The 25,285-nt window shown below is 52.9% G+C and overlaps 1 protein-coding gene across 1 annotated transcript in view; it reads right to left on the bottom strand.

Annotated features, from left to right (window-relative positions):
* Positions 1-11,582: 11,582 nt before the first annotated feature.
* Positions 11,583-25,285, bottom strand: part of KCNK17 (potassium two pore domain channel subfamily K member 17) — a 14,359-nt gene continuing 656 nt past the window's right edge. The window contains exons 2-5 of the mRNA XM_008068443.1: positions 22,473-22,587; positions 17,007-17,167; positions 16,486-16,660; positions 11,583-11,893 (exon numbers count right to left, since the gene is read on the bottom strand). Coding sequence (XP_008066634.1) covers positions 11,583-11,893; positions 16,486-16,660; positions 17,007-17,167; positions 22,473-22,587 — 762 coding nt within the window. The remainder of the gene's footprint in view (positions 11,894-16,485; positions 16,661-17,006; positions 17,168-22,472; positions 22,588-25,285) is intronic.

Raw genomic sequence — 25,285 nt, 5'->3', positions numbered from 1 at the left:
ATCTATTTTTTTTTCCTGTTGCTCAGGGTGGAGTGCAGAGGCGAGCTCACGGCCATGGCAGCCTCGACCTACTGGGCTCAGGCATCCTTCCACCTTAGCCTTCCAAGTAGCTGGAACTACATGCACATGCCACTACACCCAGCTAATATTTGATTTATTGTAGAGACAAGGTCTCACCAATTTGCCCAGGCTGATCTCAAAGCCCTGGACTCAGGCAATTCTCCTGCCTCAGACTCCCAAAGTGAGTGAGCCACCACGCCCAGCCCCTTTCTCCCTTTTTTACATAATCATAGCATTTTCAGCTGCTTATATAGCAACTCAGCTGAAAACTGCATCTCCCAGTCTCCTGTCAGCTCGATGTGGTCATGTGACTAAGTTCTAGCCAATAGCATGTGAATAGAAAATGATATTTACAGCTCCTGGTTGTGACCTCACAGGAAGGAAGCATGATCTTCCTTTCCCCTTCTCCTTGGCTGAAATGTAGCTGTGCTGACAGAAGCTGGAGTGCTACATGAGATGGTCTTTTACTGAGAATGGTAGAGCAACGAGATACAAGGGCCATACACTCTTAATATTATACAAATAAAGTAATAGATACATTTCGCCATTGCTGGGACCACTACTATTTTGGGTGTCTCTGTTTTAGTAGCCAAACCAATACCCCATATTAATATCTAAAATCAGTCAATATCTAATCCTAAACCAATATCTAATCCACAACCCATCAGTCAGTACTTATCTGACAGTGCTTTAAGGGAACCTGAGACATGTCTTTTGTTTGTTTGTTTGAGTTAGGATCTCACTTTATTGCCCAGGGTGGGGTTCAGTGGCATGATCATGGCTCACCACAGCCTCAGCCTCCTGGACTCAGGAGATCCTTCTGCCTCAGCCTCCTGAGGTGCTGGGACTACAGGCATGTGTCGCCACACCCAGCTAATATTTTGACTTTTTGTGGAGATGAAGTCTTGCTATGTTGCCTAGGCTGGTCTCCACCTCCTGGGCTCGAGCAATTCTCTCGCCTCAACCTCCCAAAGTGCTGGTATTACAGGCGTGAGCCACTGCCCCTAGCCTATGTGGTCTGTATTCTGGGTGGCCATGCACCCAGCTAATGACACAGGAACATTAATGTGGAAGAACAGATACTGGGGCCAAGCCCCCAGTCCCAGCCACTGAAGGAATACTAGCAATAGTCACAGTGTCTGCTTGCCAGGGATCGGGCATCACACCGGCCACCTTGCCTCCTTGTCCTCACTGAATCTGCGCGTTCAGCCTGAGGCCAGCTGTTAGAATTCCAATTTTAGAAGTGGGAAGACTGAGGCCCAAGAGTTTAAGTGACCTGATGAAGGTCACACAGCTCCTGGGAATAGAACTGGGATCTGGACAATCTGTCTAGGCTCCACCTTCTACAAAGTGTGCTTGTTGGACCAGCAGCATCAGCATGAGAACTTGTTGGGAAAGCAAATTTCCTTAGAAATTAGACATGGGGTGTGGGGCCAGTAGTCTGTGTTAGAACAAATCCTCCAGATGATGTGGGTGCATACTCACCGCTCCAAGCCGACCCTGAAAACGGTGCACACTTGCCCTCACCGCCTCTCCCCAGACAAACTTATCCAAGAAGAAAATTCTAAGCCTGACCAAATCCAAGCCTCAGTTCACCTGCTTGCCCCTTCCCCTAGAACTTAGCTAAAGTGGCATAGGCAGAGTCTCCTCCAGGCTGGGGATAGGGCTCTGCCCTGTGGGATGACACCTCCCTCCTTTTTTTTTTTTTTTGAGTTGGAGTCTCACTCTATCACCCAGACTGGAGTGCAGTGGCCGCTCCAGGCCATCGCAGCCTCGACCTACTGGGCTCCAGCGATCCTTCCACCTCAGACTTCCAAGTAGCCGGAATTACAGGCATGCGCTACCACGCCTGGCTGATTTTTTTGTTTATTGTAGAGATGAGGTCTCGCCGCCCAGGCGGGTCTCGAACCCGCTTGCTCAGGCAATCCGCTCACCTCAGCCTCCCAAAGGCGCGGGATTACAGGCTGAGCCACCGAGCTCGGCTGACACCTCCCTCCTTTTAAGGAGACACCTAAAGGGGGTGGGCAGAGAGGAGTGTAACTGTGGCCTCGGGCCCCAGATGGCTCACACAATCTTGGGATCAAGACTTTTGGGCATCTGGCATTTCCTCTTGGATGCATGAATCACTCGTATTCTCTCTCCCTCTCCCTTCCCCCAGACCCCCAGTCCCATGACATTATTGCCCAAGATATTGTTGGTTTAGAGGGTGATGGGAGTTTGTGGCATAGGTTTGGGTGGGATGGGGAGTTTGGTCATTTCTGGTTCCTTCCATGAACAGGAGGTGGTAATGATGATGATGACTATCGTGTCTGCCTATTTTTGAGCCAGACTATTTTCCAAGCTCTTTATATACACAAACTCATTTAATCCTCACAGCCCTGTGTGGGAGGGACTATTATTATCCCTATATTAGAGGTGAAGAAATGGAGACACAGAGAGGTTAAGCAACCTGCCCACTGTCACATAGCCAATGAATGGTGGAGCTGAGTTCTGAAGCCAGACAACGTGGCTCCAGCATCTGTGCTCATTGCTACTGAACTATTCAGCCTCTAAATAATAGTAAATACATTAATGGGGTTTGTAATATTCTAGGCACTGGTGTAAGCACTTTACATATTTTTAAAATGAAGCATTCTTACCATCGCGACAAGTTAGTTATTTCCAGTAGCCCCTCGGCACTGGTGGACTGAACATTTGTGGTTTGGGTTACTTTTTAGTGACGTGTGTGTGTGTGTGTGTGTGTTTGTGTGTGTGTGTGTGTCTCACCAGGAGAAGTGGGAAAAGCAAGGCCAGAGGTTGCTGCTCTCCCTGTGGTATCATGTTCTAAAACGAGCCTGCACATCACACTTGTGGTTCCTGGGGAAAAAATAAAACAGTCCTCACTACCAGTCAAAACAACAATATTTGTGCAGCTCTGGTAATAACCGCTGGAAACCTGCTCCTTCCCAGCTGGCAGACAGTGCCTTGCCCTCAGCTCACTCTCACTCCTAGGGCTCTGCAGCCATCCTCCCATGAGGAAGCTTATGTTCTGGGACTCCCAGAGGCCTCCTGGAGATCCAGGGATCACCTCTCTTGGGAAGCCTTTCTGGATGGCTCCTGCCTCCACTTGGGTACAACTCAGAACTTGAGAACTCAATCCCACCACTTTATTGCTCTCTTCTTTTTATCTTCTTTTCTGAGTTGGAGTCTCACTCTGTTTCCCAGACTGGAGTACAGTGGCACAGTCATGGCTCACTGCAACCTCGACCATCTGGGTTTGAGTGATCCTCCCACCTCAGCCTCCCGAGCAGCAGGGACTACAGGCCCACGCCAAACACCTGGTTAGTTTTTTTATTTTTTGTAGAGATGAGGTTTCACTTTATTGCCCATTCTGGTCTCGGACTCCTGGGCTCAAGCAATCCTACTGCCTTGATCTCGCAATGTGCTGGGATTACAGGCATGAGCCACTGCGTCTGGTCCCTCTCTTCCTTTGTCCTCTGTGATGCCAGACTCCATGGTTCTCCTCTATCTCTGTGATAGAGTATTCTCTTTCCTCCTTCGATTCTTCCCTTCCTTTCTTTTCCCTTCCCTTCCCTCATCTTCTCTTCCTTTCTCTTCCCTTTCTTTGGTACTCCTTCTACCCCTGCTCATTCCAGCTTCTCTGTCTTAGCTCTTGAGGGTCTTCTATTTCGTCTACCCTCTCTCCTCTCCACTTGCTGACCAGAGACCAGCTCAGGTCCTCATGCCTTGATCCAGCCTTTCCTGATGCCTCCAGGCTGACTGCATTGCCACCCCTTCTGACCACCCATGGCTCTCCAGCATTGATTCAGCCCTGCTAGCTCGAGAATTTGATTCATTCTCAACTTACTTGGCATTCATTTAAATATTTATTGTACACCCACCATATGCAAAGTCTCTCTTCTCCTTTGTCTGAAAAACTCCTGCACATGCTTCAAAGCTCACCCAGACATGATCACCTCCTCCTGTATTGGCTCCCCTTTCCCATAGCTGGGAAAGGGGAGCCCCTCTGCCCCATGCCTCTGCCCCATGCCTCTTGTTCATCATAAGAAAGGTCAACATATACGAAGCAGATGCTGGGAGTGCCTTGCCGCCTCTGTAGGCTTCCAGGCCACAAGTACAGGGAGTTAACACCTCTTGTCTCCAGGGAGCAACCCTCGAGCAATGAGAAGTGTGACTTGGGGAATCTAGGAGGGGGACCCCCAGAAAACCGGAATTATCTTTTGGAGGTAAGATCCCTTGTAGTACAGGCTTCCCCCACTTCCCTAGGTAAGTGTTCTAGGAAGCCATCAGCATCAGTGTACCAGCTAGTGTTGTTGTGAGAGGCTGTGTTCAGATTCAGAGAAGTTTTTTTGGGGGATTCTTTCAGTGCATTTGCCCATTTCATGATGGGTGATTTACAAGCGCTCCTGCCCACACCGTGCTGAGTGTCCAGCAGTTTTTGACCAAAACCAGCATGACACTCACGTCTTATCCTCCCTATTGACCCCATCTTGCCCTGAGTGACTTTTTTGTTTTCTTGAGTAAAAAAGTTCTCAAAGGGAAATGTTTTGCCAATGTAGAAGAGGCAGAAGCTCTAAAAGGCATCAAAATTGATGAGTTGAAAAAATTGTTTTGAGGTTGGGCTTGATGTCTTAGCCTGTAATCCCAGCACTTTGGGAGATCAAGATGAGTGGATTACCTGAGCCTGTGGGTTTGAGACCAGCCCAGGCAACTTGACGAGACCTTGTCTCTACAATAAATTTAAAAAAAAAATTAGCTGGGCGTGGTAGCACGCGCCTGTAGTTCTGGTTACTTGGAAGGCTGAAGAGGAAGGATCGCTGGAGCCCAGTAGGTTGATGCTGGGGTGGCCGTGAGTGTGCCACTGCACTCCAGCCTGGGTGACAGAGTAAAACTCCAACTCAACAAAACAAAACAAAACAAAACAAAACTATGTTGAGTCATGGAAAAGGCGTCTCCATAGGTGTATTGCATCAAATGGAGAGTACTTTGAAAGTGAGGTTTAAACATGTTAGAATAGATACACAATTAAACATGTTTAAACATGTTAGAATAGATACACAATTTTTTATAAATAAATTCTGCATTAAACATGTTAGAATAGATACACAATTTTTTATAAATAAATTCTGCATTTTGCTGGGTGTGGTGACTCACACCTGTAATCCCAGCACTTTGGGAAGTGGAAGCAAGAGGATTGCCTGAGCTCAGGGGTTTGAGACCAGCCTGAGCAACATGGCAAGAGCTCAACTCTAAAATAAATACATATATACATTAGCTGGGCGTGGTGGCGCATGCCTGTGGTTCCAGATACTCAGAAGGCTGAGGTGGAAGGATTTCCTGAGCCCAGCAGGTTGAGGCTGTGGTGGCCATGAGCATGCCACTGCACTGCAGCCTGGGTGACAGAGTGAGACTCTCACTCAAAAAAAAAAAAAAATTACAGGACGTGATGGCATGCATCTGTAATTCCAGCTACTTGGAAGACTGAGCCCAGCAGGTCGAGGCTGCGGTGGCTGTGAGCGTGCCACTGCACTCCAGCTTGGGTGACAGTGAAACTCTGACTTAAAAAAAAAATTCCACATATTTTTGGGTCTCCCTTATATACCCAGTCTCCTTGCCCCTCATAGGGGACATGTAGGCATGTCCTATGCAGGCTGGCAGGGGCCTCCTGTGGGATGTAGCCCAACTGCCCACAGCTGTCACTGGCTCCTTGGCACGGCAGCCTTGCTTCCCTTCTCCTCCCTTGTTTTAACACATGCTCCTTGGCATCACTTCCCAAATAAACTACCTGCCGCCCAATCCTGGCCCAAGATCTGCCTCTGGAGAACTCAGAGAAGACAAATCCCATAGGATTCACTCGATGCCAGACACTTTCTAAGCTCTTAACTTGAGCGGACTCATCTCATCCACACAACAGCTTTCTGCAGAAGGCAGATGCTGCGGTTAGCATTTCCATGTCACAATTGAGGAAACTGAGGCACGAAATAGTCCTGCTTTCCCTGGGACTAAAGGGATTCCTTGGACAGCCCCAGGAAAATGGGGATGAGTAGGTCTCCCCAAGGTGAAGGGATTTGCCCAAAGTCTCGGGAGGGAGCGGAAGCCTGGGGTTGAACCCAGCACCACCAGCACAGCGTGTTCTGCACCACTTTGTGGGCCTTTTGGATGAACCTGCTTCCCTACTAGATGGCAGGGGTCATGTTGTGTACGTGTCTATGTCTCCAAGTTTTGCACAGAGGGGAGATATATGTGTAAAATTGACTTAGACATTAGGGATGATAAAGGAAAGAAATGAGTAAAGAATAACCCCTGCATTTAAGGAGCACCTAATCATGGGGAGGCATGGTTTCTGATGCTGTGAAGCTCCCAGTCTGATGAAGGAGTTCCTTATTGGGAACAGGGGCTCTCCCTCCTCAGGAGGACAAGGACACAGGTTAGAGGCACCTCTTTTTGTTCGCCGGTGCTGCTGTCCCCACAGGCACGGGTGAGGGGTCTGCCTGCCTCCTGCCTGGGTCTCCACCTTCTTGCCAGTTCTCAGAGCAAGATTTGGGGCCACTGCAGGGTGGCTGGATTGATTCCTCCATGGTTTAAAATCAGCATTGATCTTCTATCCCTCCGCTGCACTGCAGGGAGGAGGTGGGAGGTTGATGAACTGCGTGTTTGGGTCAGTCAGGTCCATGGTGGGTGCGGATGGCACTTCCCAGGGGCTCACTGAGGAGCATGTAATGAAAGGACACGGATAGAGCGTGGGTGGGTCCGCTCGTGTGGGGTGTGCTGCTCCAAGGGACTGGCAACAGCAGGAAGTTGTTACCACCCCTGGAACTGGAGGGCAGGGCCATGCCATCACACCGAGTCAGTGCTGCCATCCTGGGAGCGCGGGCCTGCAGGGGCATCTGTGACAAGCACCCTAACTTCTCTCTCCTCTGGTTCGCCATCATGCTCCCTCTCAGGCTCAATCAAACTGGAAGCTAAAGACTGGAGCCATGACATGGTCCAAGGGGGTCAGGGGTTAGGGAGTCAGGGAGTGGGCGGAGAGAGGCAGACAAGAGCCAATACCAAGCAGAAAGTGCTGCTGAAGCTCACCACGCCTCTCCTCCCCACCCTCCCAGGCCAATGACCCACCCACTCCTAGAGGCCACTGCCAGGGGGCTCATTGGGAGCTGCTTCCTCCAAGACACAAACTCTCCCTCTCATATTACAGTCTGTCTCCTGGCCTCCCAGAGCCCTGAAAAATAGATTCCCTTCGCCCCTACCTCATTTCCTGCCCCTCCTAAGGCCATTGGAAGCCAAAGGGCAGGCAAGTCCAGGAGGACTTCTTGAAGAAAGGGGCACAGATGGGCTTCATGAGCTGTCTGATGAAGAGGGTAGAGGGGTAGCAGCTTGAGTCCAAGAAGGAGAAAGGAGGAGAACAAATAATTTGGAGCCCTATTATGTGCCAGGTACGACATGGGTGCTTTCTCATCTATTACCCTATCCCCTCCCCCACATTCATCCAAATAATCCTGAGGTCAGCATCAGGATCTCTATTTTATGGACAGGGAGACTGAGGCTCAGAGAGGTTATGCTACTTCTCAAATGTCACATGGCAAGCAAGTGATAAAGTCGGGATATAGACTCACATCTGCCTGAATCCAGGGAAGAATAAATGAGATAAAAGTTGATCTAAGAAGATGTGATTCTTTTCTGTTTTTTTTTTTTCCTAGAGGAAAATAAATGAGAAAATGAAAAGATGTGGAAAGATTGGAGGGTGGGGAATGACCGAACAGGGTCCTCTCTTACTCTGGGGCTAGGTAGGGGTTGGGGAGCTCCATCAGAGGCTGTGGGGAGTGGGCCTGGGCATAGTTTTGCCTTCACAGTCTGGGCAATGTGCTGGTGGGTATGGAGAGCAGATCACTAGGGTGAGAGGTGCCAGCACTGGGTGCCTGCCCTGCTGCCAGGCGTTGGGCTGACTTGGAGTCCCTGACAGGTTGGGAGAGGCTTTGTGATTGGAGTGGGGCAGGGACTGGAAATCTTGGGCAAAGACTCTAGGGTTGAGCTGAAAAGGTTTGGGGGATGGTGGTGGCATTTCCTTGGCCCCAAGGGACCATTTTAGTTGGCCATGAGTTTTGGCTGAAAAGGGCAAAGGCAGGGCAGGAGATGCAGGATCCAGCGGTGTCTATTGGGGAGGAGGGAGGAGGGAGGTCAGTGAGGCTGGAGGCCTGGGGACCGCGGCTGTGTGTGTGTGTGTGTGTGTGTGTGTATGGACAGTGGATGGGAGGCCCAGGGATCGGCCATGTGGAAGGGGACCAGAACTGTGTGTGTGTGTGTAGGGGGAGTGGACAGTGGGGTGGGAAGCCCAGGGATTGGCCATGTGAGTGGGGACCGGCGCTGTGTGTGGTTTGGGGAGGGCAGATGAAGGGTCGATCAGTGGGGCCTACTTCAGGGCAGCAACTCTCTGGGCCTGGAGCCCAAGGGTGGGGGCCCCGTGAGGTAAGGGCTGGGGATGGGGAGTCTTGGCATAGCTGTTGCCTCTGACTGATGAGTCCTCTGGCCTCCACTGAGCCAAGTCCTGGTCTGGTTTGGCTCCTAAAATGAATGGATACCCCTTCCCCCACTAGGCTGCTGGCACTGGAGAGGCCATGAGGGCGGGGCCGGGGGCCTAGGGAACTGTGTGCAACTGTGTGCAGATCTTCTCCTCTCTGTTTCCCTATCGTGTGTGTGTGTTTGTGTGTGTGTGTGTGTGTGTGTGTGTGTGTGTGTGTGTGTGTGTGTATGAAAGACAGATAGATAGAGAGACAGAAACAGAGACAGAGAAGAGAGAGAGATAGTGACGAAGACAGAAAAGAGAAACAGAGACAGAGAAGAGAGAGAGAGACAAAGACAGAGACAAAGATAGAGAAGAGAAAGAGAGAGAAGAGAGAGACAGAGATAGAGGAAAGAGAGATAGAGGTAGAGATAAAGGAGAGAGATGGAGACAGAAGAGAGAGACAGAGACAGAGAAGAGAGAAAGAAAGAAAGACACAGAGAGACTTCCTTGGATTCAAAGCTTAAGCCAGCCCCAGGAGGACCGAGATGGGTGGGGTTGGGAACCGCCTTTCCTGAAACATGTTAATTAGAACAACCTAGTCCAAGGCTGAAGGAGCAGAAGTAGTAGGATTCAGACTCCCAGAATGCAACCCCCTTTTACAGGCAAGGAAACTGAGGCACAGAAAGAGAGTGATTGGTCAAGATCACATCGAGCTTTAAGGAAGAGTCTCCTTGCCTCTCTGGCCAGGAGCACTTATCCCTGGTGGAGGGCTGGCGGGGCCCAGGAACAGCGTGGTTACCTGCAGTCTTCACATCCACTGAAGATCTCATTTTTCCCATCATAAAACAGTATTAAAAATAATAGTTCTAAAAAACAACAACAACAAAACAACAACAAAATAATAGTTCTTGGCCAGGTACAGTGGCTCATGCCTACAGTCCCAGCATTTTGGGAGGCCAAGGCTGGAGGATCACTTGAGGCCAGGAATTTGAGGCTGCATTGAGTTATATCACATGACTGCACTCCAGCCTGGGCAACAAAGAGACATTCTATCTCTAAAAAAATAAAAGTTCTTTTCTGGAGTTGACATAGTATAAGTAAAGAGCTTAGCCCTATGCCTGACTCATAATAAATCTCCAATAAATACTAAACATTAATAATAATCATTGACAATAATGATGAAATGATAAAAGATGCCACTATTTTAAAGGTAACTGCCCAGTGACACTGAGTGTGACCTTGTCTCACCCACGCTGAAGCCACAAGCAGGACAGCCTGCTGAAGAGGCTGGCAGAGGCAGCCACGGGTGTCAGAGGCCTGCCTGCCTGGGCACTGAGGGAGCAGCAGTGGACAGTGCCCTGGCCCTGCATCTGCAAACTCAGCACTCACTTCCTGGTCTCTGTCTGAGGTTCCCCTGTGAGTCATGTGTGTCCAGTCCCTTTATCCAGCCAGCCAGCCAGCAGTGCAGTGGTGTCAGCCTGGGAGCCCCCCAAGGGCAGGGCTCCAGCCTGCGTCACCACTGGTTCAGCCCAGCCCGCCTGGCCAGCCCCAAGAGGGGGTCAGCAGAGGCGCTGCCTGCCACGTAACCACGGTCTCAGAGAATCTGCTCCCCGCCCGCCCCTGATGGTTGGGCCTGGCTGTGGGATGCTGATGACTGAAATGCACGAGACGCTTCCAGGGAACCACCACACACTATTCTCAGTCCCTTACACACAGTCTCTCGTTGATTCCCAGTAGGTGGAAGCTGATCTGATTTCTATTTTGCAGAGGAGAAAACTGATGCAAGATTTGTCCAGGATCCCAGAGCCGATAAATGGTGGAACTAGGATTTCAACGCAGGCGGCTGGCTTCAAGCTCAGCACCCTGGAGGACCACGCTCTGTAGGCGTCCCTTTCCCTCCTCCTTCCAGCCTTTGGTGGCCTGGCCGAGGTTGTGAGAAGTGATAAGTAATGACTTGGCTGCTTGCCGGCAGACAGCAGGACAGCGTTCTCTGCCTGCCTCTGTCATCACCCCTTCTGCTTTCCCTGCCTTTCGCTGACGTGCGGAGACCTCACTGTCCGCTCTGGTCTGTGATTTCACAACTAAGATCTGGTGCCTTTCCCAGATCCCAAGCCTCTCCAGGTGGCTTCTCATGACCACCATCCCCATCCTATTCACCTTCCCCTTCCCACTGCCCTGCCCCACTTTCCGCGATGTGGATGCCAAAGTTCCAATGGCTCTCTCATTGGCTGAGGAGAAGACGAGAAATTGGCCAATCAGAAGCCATCCTCTCCACCTCCCACCCACCTGCAGCTCCCAGCATCCCAGGTTGGGTCTTTTTGGGGCAAGCATTTCTAAGCAGGAGGGTAGAGATGGGCATGGGGGTGAAGGACATGATGCCGGAGGGACTCTGAGTCCAGTGGGGCCAGGCACGAGGAGAAAGGGGCCCAAGCCATAGAATTGGGACCACAACAGACCCAGTCCTGGACCAACTCACCTGGGGAGGGAGCGATGTTTCTCTGTGTAGGTTCCAGTCTCAGATGCTGTCTTTGTCTCTGGGTGTGCGCGTCAGTTAGAATTGGGTTTGGTTATGAATGACAGAAAAACCCAAATAACAATATTTTAAATGAGATGTTTATTGCTGTCCCACATAAACGAAGTCTGGTGGTATTCAGTCCAAGTTTGTCATGATGACTCTGTGATCCTCAGGGATCCAGGCTCTTTCTGTCTTATTGTGATACCAATCTCAAACATGGTCTCTATCTCATGGTGCAAGGTGGCTGCCAGAGCTCCAGCCACTGTATTAGCATTGCAATCAGCTAGAGGAAGGAAGTAGGGGAAAGGGGTATGCCTTCTCCCATTGGAAAGTCACATCCATTGTCAGAGAAGACATTTCTCTGTAGGTCCTACAGGGTAGAATATCGCTGCACCTACCCTCAAAGGAGGACGAAAAATGTGATTTTTTTAGTTTGGGTGGTCATGTGCGAAGCATCAAATCAGGGGTCTTGTTACTGAGGAGGATGGGGCAAATTGTGGAGTATAACTAGCTGTCCATACCACAGCCTGCACTCTGAGTTGAGGGTTCCAGATGGTGTCTGATTTCCATGAGCCCCTCTGGACAGCAGCCCTGCTGAGGGGCATGGGACTCCGGTTCCCCATGTGGGCCCTGTCTCCAGCGCCAGCACGGGAAGTCCTCCTTGGAGCTGTGATGGTAGCAGGAACACAGACCCCCTGGGGTCTCCAGCAGGGAGAGGATCAGTTTGATGATCAAGGCCAGCCACGCCATCCCAAAGAGGATCCACAGAGACACCGTGTTCTTGTACCACACGGGGTACCTCCGGGAGGGGTTCATCCCTGGGGAAGAGGCAGGAGCAGAGGATGATGGGCAGTCAGGATCATGTCCCCCAAACAGAAACTCGGATACCTGATTGGATTCACGTGAGCAGACTGAGGGATCACTGGGACAGAATATGTGAAATCCAGACTGATCTCCTGGCCGCATGGTCACCTCCCTAGGATTTCAGGAAGCCGCTCTGGATTGCCACTTGCATTTAGAAGTGAAATTTCCTCTGTGTTTCTGAGGTAATCTGTTTATGCTCTATCCCAGTGGTTCTCAAAGCCTGGTCCTCAGAATCAGTTGCATTAGTTTCCCCCGAGAAATGATGGAGTCCCCATCCTAGACCTAGGAAATCTGAAACTCTGGGGTTGGGCCCAGCAATCTGTATTTTAATGATTCTGATGCCTGCTCAATGGTTTGCCTGTCTCTGCGTCTGGCTTTCTCATATTGGAAACAGGGGCAGCTGACTGGAGCAGGGGAATTTAGAAGAATGGGTAGAATGGCCAGAGGATGGGTCCGCCTCAGGTCTTAGTGGCGGTGTGACAGCCATTGCCAGCACGTCCCTCACTTGGGAAGTGAGAGCTGGGATCACTCCCCCTCGGCTTTTGGGATGAAGTCCAAGTCCTCAGCCCCTACTGGCTTCTGCTGCACACCTCTCCCCTCTGACTGTGCAGTCACTCTGGTCTTTTTCCCATTTCCCCAACTGTCACCCTTCCTGCCTCAGGACCTTTGCACTTGCTGTCCCCTCAGCTCAGAATGCTCTTCACCCCCATTTCCCTTGGCCTGGGAACTTCCCTCATTCTTCAGATCTCAGCTTAGACGTCGTTCCCCGGACGTCAGATGGGTCTCCTCTGCTACACGGTCCCAGCCCGTGTACATTCGCTGCTAAGCAAACTCCTCGTGGAGACAAGAGTCCTCCTTCTACGACTGCTGGGCTGGTGCAGCTGAAGTACCCAGAACTCTGCCGGGCACAGGATGGGAGGCCAGGACGTGAAGTTGGCTGGCTGCTTTACTCACTATCTAATGCCCCCACACAGTCGGTCCTGGGGAAGTAACGGTGGAGAGAAGGCACCGAGAGGGTTGGCTGGGAGGCCCGGAGAACTCTTGCCAAGGGCCTGCCCTGGAGCTCAGTGCCCTCGCTGGGGGTCTGTCTCGCCTCCCTCATCAGACCGAGGCCCTTCGAGGGTCCTACTTCCTCGACACCCTTGGCTCCCCGTGCCACGCCTCTGTCTGGACCTCATCCTGTCCTGCTGGCCCCCAGACAGCCTGGCTGTCGAGTCCTCCAAGGGCAGGGCCCTCTCTTAGACTCCACGCGGGGCTAAAGCTGCAGCCCCGAGCTGCCCTCCGCTGCCAGGTGGGAGCTGGGATTGGATTAGGCTGATTGGGTTATGGGCTGTGATTCCGCTGACGGTCCCAAATGAGATCAGCGTGAGCGGCCCTCTGGCCCTGCCACCCGCCAGCTTGGCTTGCTCCTGGCGGCACAGGGGAGGAGGCGTTCCTCTCTCTTTTTATTTCATTTTGGGGGGCTGAAATCGCAAGGGGCAGGAGATCTGGCAGCTGGCAAGGCGCTCAGCCGGGCTGCAAATGCAATTGGGGGAGGCGAGAGCTGTGGGGCCAGGGAGGAGCAGGTGGCTGGGACCCGGGGCTGCTCTGGCCACAGCCTCGCGAAGCACAGCTGTGGAGACGGCGCCCCTTGTGGCTGCCGGCGCGGGGACGATGGGCACCCAGTGGCCGGGTGGTGGACCTCGGCATTCCCATCCAAGAAAGGGGTTGACCCTGTCGCTGGCGGACTAGAACGCTGAGAGATTTGAGGAATAGGTGTGGAAGGTTCTGGAACACGAGTTCCTAGACTTGCCCTGATTTGCCTGCTCTGTCACCATTTTCAACTCTCTTCCCTTCTCTGGGCCTCAGTTTCCACATCTGTGTAAGGAAGATCCCTTGCAGTTGGGGTTCTCCGTGTGGTTACTTGCCACGAGGCCCCGATGTGACTGCAGAGAGATCCAGACTGGGTAGCAAATCTCTGGAGGTGGGGTGAAGGGGGGAGCTCTGTCCATAGCCGTAACTACTGGGCAGGAGTGGTCGGCCTGGGAAGCCCCTTTGGGCTTAAAGACCCTTGCAGTTTTGGACCAGGTCTTCCTATCCAGGGAGTATTGGTAGGAGGTGGGTTATAAATATTGGACTCTATCCTAAGACTATGGAAAAAACAATGTGGGTTTTCAGAGGAGCTGCCAGGTGATACGATAGCATTTGTAATTTTTTTTTTTTTTTTTTTGAGTTGGAGTCTCACTCCGTCCCCCAGACTGGAGTGCAGTGGCCGCTCCCGGCAGCCTCGACCTGCTGGGCTCCGGCGATCCTTCCAGCCTTCCAAGTAGCTGGAATTACAGGCGGTAGCTGGAATTACAGGCGCGTGCTACCACGCCCAGCTAATGTTTTGTAGAGATGAGGTCTCACCAAGTTGCCCAGGTGGGTCTCAAACCCGCAGGCTCAGGCAATCCACTCACCTCAGCCTCCCAAAGCGTGGGATTACAGGCTGAGCCACTGAGCCCGGCTGCATTTGTAATTTTTAAAGGCCATGAGAACCAAGGGAGGACAAGGATAGAGTCTGCACAGTCCCATGGGTTCCACCCTCATTATGCCCTGTGTGAATGGCAAGTCTATAGGGCTGTGCAGTGCTCAACCTGTGCAGTTGTATACAACAGCCCTAGCTGGAGGAAATGGCAGTGAAAATAGACAAGGCAGATCCAAGAATCATTCTCTGACCCATGAAGGAGGCAGGTGTGGCCCTTGGAGCCTCTGAGCTCAGCTCTCCTCAGACACAACTCTCTACTTTGAGGGTGAAGGTGGGAACATGATCCATTTAGAAGAAATCTTCCCAAGGATTTCCTCCCAGAGCAACGGCACTCTTCCCAGGTTTGGGAGATCAGGAAGAGGACAGCATGTGACTCCCAGCACCAGATCCCTGTTCCTACTGGGAAAGGAGAAGTTTAGGAAGGGGGTCTTGCACACAGAGGTCAGAAGGCACTGAGGGGTTTTAGAGATCACCTCATTTCACAGACAGGAACACTGAGGCTCAGAAAAAGGATGTTGCAGGGGTCTGAAAAAAGTATGAATTTTTTTTTTTTTTTGAGTCAGAGTCTCACTCTGTTGCCCAGGGGGGAGTTCAGAGGCATCATCACATCTACCACAGTCTCAACCTGCTGGGCTCAGGTGGCCTTCCAAGTAGCTGGGACTACAGGCACATGCCACCACACCTGGCTAATTTGTGTGTGTGTGTGTGTGTGTGTGTGTGTGTGTGTGTGTGTGTGTGTTGGAGTCTTATTCTGTTGCCCAGGCTGCAGTGCAGTGGCATGCTCACCACCACCCCAGCGTCGACCTGCTGGACTTTGGCGATCCTTCTGCCTCAGCCTTCCAAGTAGCCAGAACTACCACACCCAGCTAATTTTTGATTTATTGTAGAGGCGAGGTTGCGCCAATTGCCTGGGCTGGTCTTAAACCCGTGGGCTCAGACAATCCACTCGCCTTGGCCTCCCAAAGTGCTGAGATTATAGGCTGAGCCGCTGAGCCTGGCCTAATTGTTTAAAAAAATTATTTATTGTAGAGATGAGGTCTCACCATGCTGCCCAGGCTGATCTCAAACTCCTGGCCTCAGGCAGTCTTCTTGCCTTGGTCCCTCAAAGTGCTGAGATTACAGGCATGAGCCACTGTGCCCAGCCTGAATTTTGGAGTTAAATAGAATTCATATCTCACTAGCTATGCAATCCTGGGAAAATGGCTTGGCCTCTCTGAAGTTTTGTCTTCCTCCTCAGTTAACATGGAGGTGACAACTATGACTAGGTTTCTAATGAGTTAACTGATTTTAACTTTGGTAAAACTTGGTTTCAGTGTTCCAGCTTGGGTTCTGTTGCTGCAGAAGGGAAGAAGGGGAAGTCCTCCTCTCCACTTTTGGACATGGAATCCGAGGGAGGGCACAGAGCCCCTTGAAGCCAGCACCACGGTGGTGTACCTTTAGGGGCCTGGAGGGGTGATCAGGCTGAGCTAGGGGTGCAGCGGCCCCGGCCACTGTGCAGAATGTCTCTCCACTGCCACCTGCTGGTCATCAGCCTCAGCTTTATTATGCAAGGCTGGTGGGCTCTGGGACCTGGTCTTGCCTCTCTTGGGTGACTGACCACTGATTAGACCCCATCTCGGGTCATCTGCAGCACGAGGTCCTTTTCTTGCTGGCCCTCAGAATTCAACTGTCAATTGTTTTCCCACAGGGCTATGGGAGGCTGGGGCTGCATGAGTTTCCTGGACTCCTGGGCTGTGACCTGCAGCCCAGGAGCAGGGGACGTGTTGGCGTTCCATGGGGGGCACAGTAACGTGGGGAGGGGAGGGGACAGATGAGAGGGGGCCCATGGACATGTGAGGACCTTGCAGAGCTGGTCAAGATGGGCAGGGGCGACCTCAGCCCCGACACACCACAGAGATGGGCAGGGCCACGGCCTCTGGACTGCAGGCCTCCAAGCCCCCACAGGGTCTGCATGCATCAGTTGCCCAGCAGAGCCCAGCCACAGGGGCAGAGGAGCGGGAGGTAGAGGCACCCAGCCCTCCCGTGGACCGGGGTGCTCACCGATCACGTAGTCGCCGAAGCCCACGGTGCTGAGCGTGATAAAGGAGAAGTAGAACCCCTCGCTGTAGGTCCAGCCCTCCATGTGGGAGAAAAGCAGCGGCGGCAACAGCAGGAACAGCAGCAGGCCAGAGAGGAGGGCGCCAGAGCCTGCCAGCCACTGCGCCTTGCTGGGGTCCTGTGGGTGCACACGTGCCCCGGCCCCCCTGTGGCCTCTGTCTGGTGCTTGGGAGCCTGGGGTGCTGAGCGGGAGGCAGGCCAGCACTTTCCCCCAGGCTGCCTGGGCCCCCTTGCCCTGCCTGTGCTCTCCAGGTTTCCTGTCCTTCCTGTCGGCCAGGTCCCACCCCATCCCACCACTGATGCCCTTGATGACTGAGAATCCCACTCTGGGCAGTGGCCGTCAATCCCCCCCCATTCCCACCAGTCACCCTCGCTCCATCTCTCGCCATCAGTGACCCCGATGCCCACTGCAGCCCCTCATCCTAGAAGGGACCCACACACCCATCCTCCAGTAGCCCCCTCACCTGCCCGGCGCCCCCCAACCTGCGGGCGCAGCTGTGCACCGCCCGCTGCATGAGATGGCCCAGGCGGTTGAGCACCACGAGGTTGAGCGGGATTCCCATGAGAGCGAAGAGGATGCAGAAGAGACGGGCGGCCATGGTGTGGGGGCTCAGGTTGCCATAGCCTGAGGTGAGAAGGGGCACCTCAGGGGGTCTTCCCAGCCCTGCCCTGCCTGTCACCGCTCCCGCCCCCATTCCCTGGCCCGACCCCCAGGACCCTCATAGGTACCCACACCAGATGAGGGCAGCAGATACTCAGCGCGGCCTGCCTTTCCCGTGCCTGGCTCTGGGCAGGGGGCCTGTACATTCATGCCCTCAACCCATCCTCGCAACCACCCTTCCAGATAGGGAGTATATCGGAGGACGGAGGCACTGGGAGGCTAAGCAGCGTGCAGGAGCTCAAACCACCAAGTGCGGGGCTGTCTTTCTCCATTTCCTCCCTCTCTGGGTGGGCCGAGGAGCATGTGGGGCTGGGGCCTCTAGCTGCTGCACCTCCAGGATCTACTGCGCCACTCAAGCCAAGGCCCTGCCATCTCCAGGCTGCTCCCAGCTGCGGTTGGGCACGGTGGGGCACAATGCCAGCTGCCCCTGCCCTGGGCAGTACCCCGTGTGCAGGCAGCCTTGGCCCCAGGTCCTGTGGCCTGGTCGAGGGTTTCTCCTGAGCTGGACTGCAACCCATGGCTCCTCCCACTCCAGCCTCCCATCCTTCCCTCTCCTTTCACAGCTACCAGACCCATCTGCCATCTGACGCTTTCACCAGTGAGTCCTGCTCCTTCTCTTTCATCCCAGCATATCTCTTGCACATCTAATTCTGTCTTGATGTATCTGATTCCTGGAGGTCTCGGGCTGCCACACCTGAGCTCCCTCCCCAACCCCTGTGGGAGCCAGGGGAAGATCAAAGGCCTGGGGATGTGGAAGTCGGGGCCTCGGGCCATGAAGGGGAGGGCAGGGCAGGGTGAGATGTTCACTAAGGATTCTAGCAGCCCCGGCATTCTTTTCTCCTTCCCTGTTGGTCACCACCAGTCTTATCTTTCCAAATTGCGTAGCTGAGGAGATTATCAGCCAGGTTATAACCCTTCATGAGTCTCATGTCTGCTGGGAAAAGCCCTAGCACTCAACCACCCCATCTCTGAGCCTCACCTGGTGCCCCCACCTTCCCAGCTCTGGCCATACTCTTGTCCTGTAGAAACTCCTAGGCTCTCTTGTGCCTCTGTGACTTTTTTTTTTTGAGTTGAAGTCTCACTCTGTTGCCCAGACTGGAGTGCAGTGGCCGCTCCCGGCCACCGCAGCCTTGACCCGCTGGGCTCTGGCAATCCTTCCGCCTCAGCCTTCCAAGTAGCTGGAACTACAGGCGTGTGCTACCACACCCGGCTAATTTTTTTGATTTATTGTAGAGATGAGGTCTTGCCAAGTTGCCTAGGTGGATCTCGAACCCATGGGCTCAGGCAATCCACTCACCTCAGCCTCCCAAGGTGTGGGATTACAGGCTGAGCCTCCAAGCTCGGCTGACTTTTTTTTTTTCAAGTTGGCATCTCACTCTTGCCAAGGCTGGAGTGCAGCAGCATGATTATGCTTACTGTAGCCTCAGACTCCTGGCTCAGACAATCCTCCCACCTCAGCCTCCCAAGTAGCTGGGACTACAGTATAGGTGCATGCCACCACGTCTGATTAGTTTTTGTTTTTTTGTAGAGACGAGGTCTTACTATGTTGCTTAGGCTGGTCCCAAACTCCTGGGTTCTCCCTGGATTGCCAAGCAATCCTCCTGCCTTGGCCTCCCAAAGTCCTGGAATTGCAGGCATGAGCTACTGCATCTGGCTAGCCTCTGTGACTTTGAACGTGATGTTCTCTCTATGAAGAATTGCTTCCCCTCCCTGCCCACCTATAAGTGACCCTTCTAGTCCCCGCCTCTCCAGTCCAGTGGGTGCTCCTGGTCTAGGGCTCCCAAGCACTCTGTTCAGGCTGGGAGGTCAACTGCATAGTCTGAGAAAGATTTGTTTCCGTGTCCACCTCCTCAAGTGCTGGGGCTGGCTCTTAATCATCTTTATATTCTCTGCAACTGGCATGGGATCTGACCCTTACTAGGTACTCACCACCATATATATGTTGAATGAGTAAAGAAGGAATGTTGGCCGGGCAACATGGCAAGATCTCATCTCCATAAAAAAATTTAAGAAATGAAAATTATCTGGATGTGGAGATGTGTGCCTAGTCCCAGCTACTCAGGAGGCTGAGGAGGGAGGCTTGTTTGAGCCTAGGAGGTTGAGGCTGTGGCGAGCTGTGATTGTGCTGCTGTCCTCCAGTCTAGGCTATGGAGTGAAAAAAAAAAAGGCAGAATGTTGAATGAATGAATGAATGGATGGATGAGGAAGTATGCAACTGAATGTGTAAGTAGTGAACAAATGCCTCTCATCCTGCTCCCTATCATTGCTGAACATTCCATACGGGGTTAGTGCAACTGCACTAAGTTGAAGCTAGTGGTTTACATTCACCCTCTACCTTACAGAAGGGTCCTGAGATAGGCCAAAGCATGTGTAAGTCCAGAGCATGGGCTCTGGAGTCGGATGCGCTTCCTAGGTTTGAATCCTAGCTCTGCTCCGTGCTGGCTGTGGGACCTTGGGCAAGTGGCTTGACCTTTCTGAGCCTTTGTTCCCTCACCTGTAAAATGGGGACACTGGCATCCACTTTCACTGGGGTGTGAGGATGGAATGAGCCAATGGAGGTGTGCTGTAGATGGGGACGTGGGCCCTCAAGCATCCAGTATACACAAAGTGCTAAATGTTTGCTGAATAAATGAATGATCCATAGAACTCCACAGAAATGGCTTCTGGTCTGAGGACTTCAGAGGCTCTCGACCCCTATCCATCTCCACCTGTTGACCTTTATGGGTTTCCTCTTCTAAAGGATGGAGTTCTTTATGTAGGCATCTGGGGACAGGCACCCCTCTTGTTCTCCATCTGCCTCTCTGCCTGCCTCCTCATCAACCCTTCCTCCTCCATCTGCAGGTCCCCGCTAAGTTCCATCCTCCATCTCTGGAGCTTTCTTTTCCTCCCTCCCTCCCTCCCTTCCTTCTTTCCTTTCCTTCCTTCCTTCTGAGTTGGAGTCTCATTCTGTCGCCTAGGCTGTAGTGCCGTGGCACAATCACGGTTACCGTAGTCTCTACTTCCTGGGTTCAGGTGATCCTTCCGCCTCATCCTCCCAAGTACCTGGGACTACAGGCACATGTCACCATGCCCAGCTAATTTTTTGATGTATTATAGGGATGACGTCTTGCCATGTTGCCTACGCTGGTCTTGAACTCCTGGGCTCAGGCAATCCTCTCACCTCAGCCTTCCAAAGTGCTGGGATTACAGGTGTGAGCCACCATACTTGATTTTTTTTTTTTTTTGAGTCAGTGTCTCATTCTCTTACCCAGGCTGGAGTGCAGCGGCACGATCATGGCTCACTGCAGCCTTGACCTCCTGGGTTCAGATAGTCCTTCCGTCTCAGCTTCCCATGTAGCAGGGACTGCAGGCCTGTGCCAGCACACCCAGCTAATTTTTTAATTTATTGTAGAGACAAGGGGCCTCCTAGCCTTGGAGACAGAGCGAGACACTGATTCAAATAAAATATAATAAAATATTTGCTGCATAAATGGATGGAGACATGAGTGAACAAGTGAGCAAGCCAGGAATGGACTTTCTAGATGATGATTTCTGGGCTCAGGCCCATCCTACTAGCCCAGCTGTCTCTGTGTGCCTGTCAGATGCTGTTGCATTGGAGGGATCAGAAAGCAGAGCCCATACAGGGTGCTGGGCCAGGATAAGGGACTTGTGAGGAGGCTGGCCTCTGCTGTGCCTCTCAGAATACCCTTTCTTCCTTTGGGATGTCCCCAGATGTCCCATCTCTTATCTCCGTTTTCCTCCTTCTCTCTCTGAATTCCCTCCGTGTGTGTGTGTATGTGTGTGTGTGTGTACGCGCGTGTGTGTGTTTGTGGTCAGAATCACAGAATCATGAGCTCCCCCACTGTTCATTCCACGATGGCTATCTCTGTATTGCTTAGAGTTCGCACCCTATCTTGTAAACCCTCCCATGGCAGACACTATGGAGAGAGTAATGCAGCATCCCAGCTGGGTTTCAAATTCCAACACTGTTGCTCACTGGTTTTTGTGATCTTAGGGAAGTTGTACAATAGCTCTGTGCCTCAGTTTCCCAATCTCTCTCAAGGATTACCCAAGCTCTCATGTAGCCCTGAGATCTACTTGCAAGTACTAGTATATATATATATTTTTTTTTTGTGTCAGGGTCTCACTCTGTGGCCCAGGCTAGAGTGCAGTGGCGCAATCATGGCTCATAGCAGTCACAAACTCCTGGGCTCAAGCGATCCTCCCGCCTCGCCTCAGCCTCCCGAGTAGCTGGGATGCCTGGCCAATTTTTTGATTTTTGTAGTGATGTGCAAGGTCTCACTATGCTGCCTAGACTTGTCTCAAACACTTAGGCTCCAACAATCCTCCTGCCTCAGCCTCCCCAAGTGCTGAGATTACAGGCATGTGCCATCACGCCCGGCCATGTGTTGGCGGATTTAAATCTAGATGGAGAGTTCTCTGGGTGCTTTTGCCTCTCCGCCCCCTGGAATGGACAGAGGCTGGTGTCAGGGAGAGAGGATGCCAGGAGGTGGGAGGGTGGTAGACCAAGTCACTGGTGGTGTCAGTCTGCCACCTGGTGGTAAGTCCCATGTCATGCAGGGGCTGGGGCAGAGGGGCCTGGGTGGCCTGTCTTTTTTGGTTTCCTGGGTTTTCAGAGCTGCAGGGATCCAGCCTTCTCTCCTCCTTCTCCTAACAACCTCCTGACAAGGTCTGTTTCATCTCTCTTGCAGGGTCTAGCTAGCACAGGCATCCCTGTGTGTAAGGAAGATGGCGATGGGGAATGAGGGGTCTCTGGGAATGGAGTGCTCTTGCCTGGGAGAGTGGAAAACCCACTTCCCCCAGGGCTGGGAACAGAGGGTCTAAAGTTTCTTCCTTTGGATTTCTGCCTCTTCTTCCTTTCTAATCTTCCCTTTGCTCTCCCCAGCCACACTGGGGCTCAGTGTTGGGCGGGCTCAACTGAGGAGACCACAACACTTTTAGTACCCAGAGGCATCTATCTTGCTATTCCGGGAGCCCTCTGCCTCCTGAAAGGTTGTGTGAGGCAGAAGTCCCCTAGAGCAGCGCTTCTCAAACTCGAACACTGCACTCAAATAATCTGGGGATCTGGGCAAAATTTTCAGAGAAGGAGTCAGCAGGTCTGTCATGAATCCTGAGATTCTGCCCCCAGGTGGTGTCCATGCTGCAAAGTTGGACTCCACTTGGAGCCATAAGATGCTAGGTAACCCCTCCAAAGGCAATCGGGCCCGCTGTTCTCTGGGAGAGGCCACCCTCCCCAGCCGCATCCCCCTCGGCCCCATCCTGCCCTTACCGATAGTGGTGATGGTGGACACGGAGAAGAAGAAGGAGCCGACGAGCTCCCAGCGCCCCATGCTGGTGGTGTTGCTGAGGAGGCTGGCCCCGCTTTTGTATGCTTGGACAATGTCCTGGGGGAGAGGCTGCAGTGACCACCAGGCTCTGTGGGGTGGCTGGGCCCTGGTACCCAGCACACACACACACACACACACACACACACACACACAATCCTCACAATCACTCTTCCATCCAGCCCAACCAGGGCAAGGAGCCTCCACTTTTCCAACCAGGATCTCCCCTGCAGCAGCGCATGGGGATAGATCCATCCCCTCTCTTTATCCCAGAGCCCAGGTCATGAGGGAGTCTGTGATATCTCACCAGCTAGAAGACTGACCATTTGTTTTCTCCCCTGCTCACTCCCATTCTTGCAACAAGCACTAGGCCAGGCATGACATGTGGTGCTTTGAGGGGACAAGGAGATTAAAGACATGATCTCAGCCCTCGGAGGTACAGAGAAACACTGAATTAACTAGAAGATGATACAGGTGATGCCACTCAAGGCATTCAAGAGGCAGTGTCACTGTACAATCCTGGGCAAGTTATTCCACTTCTCTGTGCCCCAGTTTCCTCACCTGTGAAATGGGAATACTAACAGTACTTATTTCAAGAGTTGTTGTGAGGATTAAATGAGATACTACGTATAAAGACATAGAACCATAGTTGGCACATGATGTTAACAGTTGCTATCATCATCATTGTTAGGAATATAACGTGGGAATACAGGGAAGAAAAGTGGTCATTCTTATGGGGGCAGAAGCCGAGACTTCATGAAAGAGGTGCTGTTTTAGCTGTACCTGCCTTGAGGGGTGGTTAGAATCGCTTCCAGTGGAAGGACATCCAGGTAGATGGGGCAGCAGTGGAGACTGGGAGGTGAGCCTGTGCCTGGGACCTAGACTAGGGAGATTGAGACGTGATTGGGGGCAGAGCTGTGCTGTGATTGGCTCTGCCATGCCAGGGATGGAGTGGCAGGACTTATCTAAGGTCACTGAGCAATAAGAAGACAGGATCAGGTTTGTGTGCTCTGTGGCAGCTGGCAGCATAGAAGGGGTCGGCAGACAGGAAGAGGAGAGACTGCTACAGGGGTGAGTGATGGAGAGGGCCTGGCCTGAATCCTGACCTGGAGTGGTCCAGGAAGAACAGAGAGGAGATATGCAGAAGTCCAGGCCTCTGATCCCATTTGGTATAGGCAATGAGAAAGGCATACCAGAGGATTATAAGAGTGTGTGGACATGGCACAAATGATTGACATTAGGAACAGGTGAAGGAGCAGGGCTGGGATGGGAAGGCCTGCTTACTCTTGGCCTTGAGGGATTTGAGAAGTTGGATGGACATGTCTGGTACTCGGAGGGATGATCTGGGCTGGACACCACCTTCTCATTTCTGGGGATGATTAAAGTCACAGGAAGGCTGAGGAAGGGGGTGAGGTGGGGGTGGAGCAGGATGAGGCTGGAGGGCTGGAGGGAGGCTACAGAGGCCGGGAACATCAGGAAACACCCACACCCACAGGTTCACACTGAAGCATCACTCATGGTGGGTAACACTTCCGGATCCAGGCTGTGTAGCCATGTATTTGCATTTAACCTCTTTGAGCCTCAGTTTCTTTATCTCTAAAACGGGGGTGATAATAAATAACAGTATCTACCTCTGTTGATACATAGCAGTGTGAGAGAGGGGATAATAGACAAGGGCAAACAGGTAAAACTCTGGAAGCAGTGCCGAGCACAATGTGAATGTGGCCACAGAAGCATGTACTGTTATTATCATCACCATCACCGTCATTGTCTGGGCCCAGACTGCTTGGAGTTGAAGTTCACACCTTTGCAAGGGAAGTGTCAGACAGCCTCAGTACCAGTTGGGCTGCATTTGCAGAAGTTTGTCTGGGCTGGGGGTTGGGACGAGTGGCATTTTAGGTCCTCAGCAGAGAGTCCTTGCCCTGCCCAGCTCCAGGCTCTGCGGAATCGGCCTAGTCCGAGGGTTCAGACCTCCACCTCCACTCCGCACCCGGTTTCTTCCCACCCAACACATTTCCCTGCTCCCTTCTGGAGTGTTTGAGATTGAGAATCTGGGGCCAGGGACTGCCCTCCTCGACAAGGCGGGGACTCTGGGCTAGCGTGCAGCTGTCAAAGGGTGAGGGAACCAAGCCTGGGCACGGGGCGTCAATGCATCCGCCAAATCGAGCAGCTGACAGTCTGGGGTCGTCTGATTCAGAAGAGCCCTCCATTCATCCGGGATGCGCGGCCCCAAGAACCCTGCCCTGCTCTCTCCATCCCGCTAGGCCCCACCCTCTGAGGAGTCTCTGCCCTGAGCCACCTCTGCACGCGCTCCGAAGGCGGGCGTGGGTCGGCGCGCCCAGGCCTTCCGGTTGGAAGGCTAGGGTAAAACGGGCTCAACCAGACGGCGGCCTTGCGTCCGCCACCCCACCCCGCGCTTTCGAACCCGGGTCTGAGCACCTCGAGCAGAAGGAGGTCCTCGCTTGGTCCCTGCACCCTTCCCTGAGCGCCCTCTCTTGGTTTCCCCGACCCAGGCGAGCGCGCGGCGGCCCATTGCACCCGCCCTGCGCTCCCTTCCCCCCAGGCTCCCGCGGTCGGACCCTCGGTCCTGCTCATCCCTAGAGCCGGCGTCCCCCGCTGTCCTCGCTCCCAAGTCGCACACTTGCACCCGGGCTCGCCCGCGGTCCGACCCCAACGCAGCGCCGCGCGTCTCGGTGCGCCCTATCCCCTCGCCGCTACCCCACCCATCCCCAACCGCCCAACACCCCCGCCCCTTCCA

The sequence above is a fragment of the Carlito syrichta genome, unplaced genomic scaffold (assembly GCF_000164805.1).
Source record: "Carlito syrichta isolate Samal-C Ts95f unplaced genomic scaffold, Tarsius_syrichta-2.0.1 Scaffold310924, whole genome shotgun sequence".
In the NCBI taxonomy this organism is placed as follows: Eukaryota; Metazoa; Chordata; class Mammalia; order Primates; family Tarsiidae; genus Carlito; species Carlito syrichta.
The sequence above is the reverse complement of the archived record's forward strand: the minus strand, read 5'-3'. Positions and strand labels throughout refer to the sequence as shown.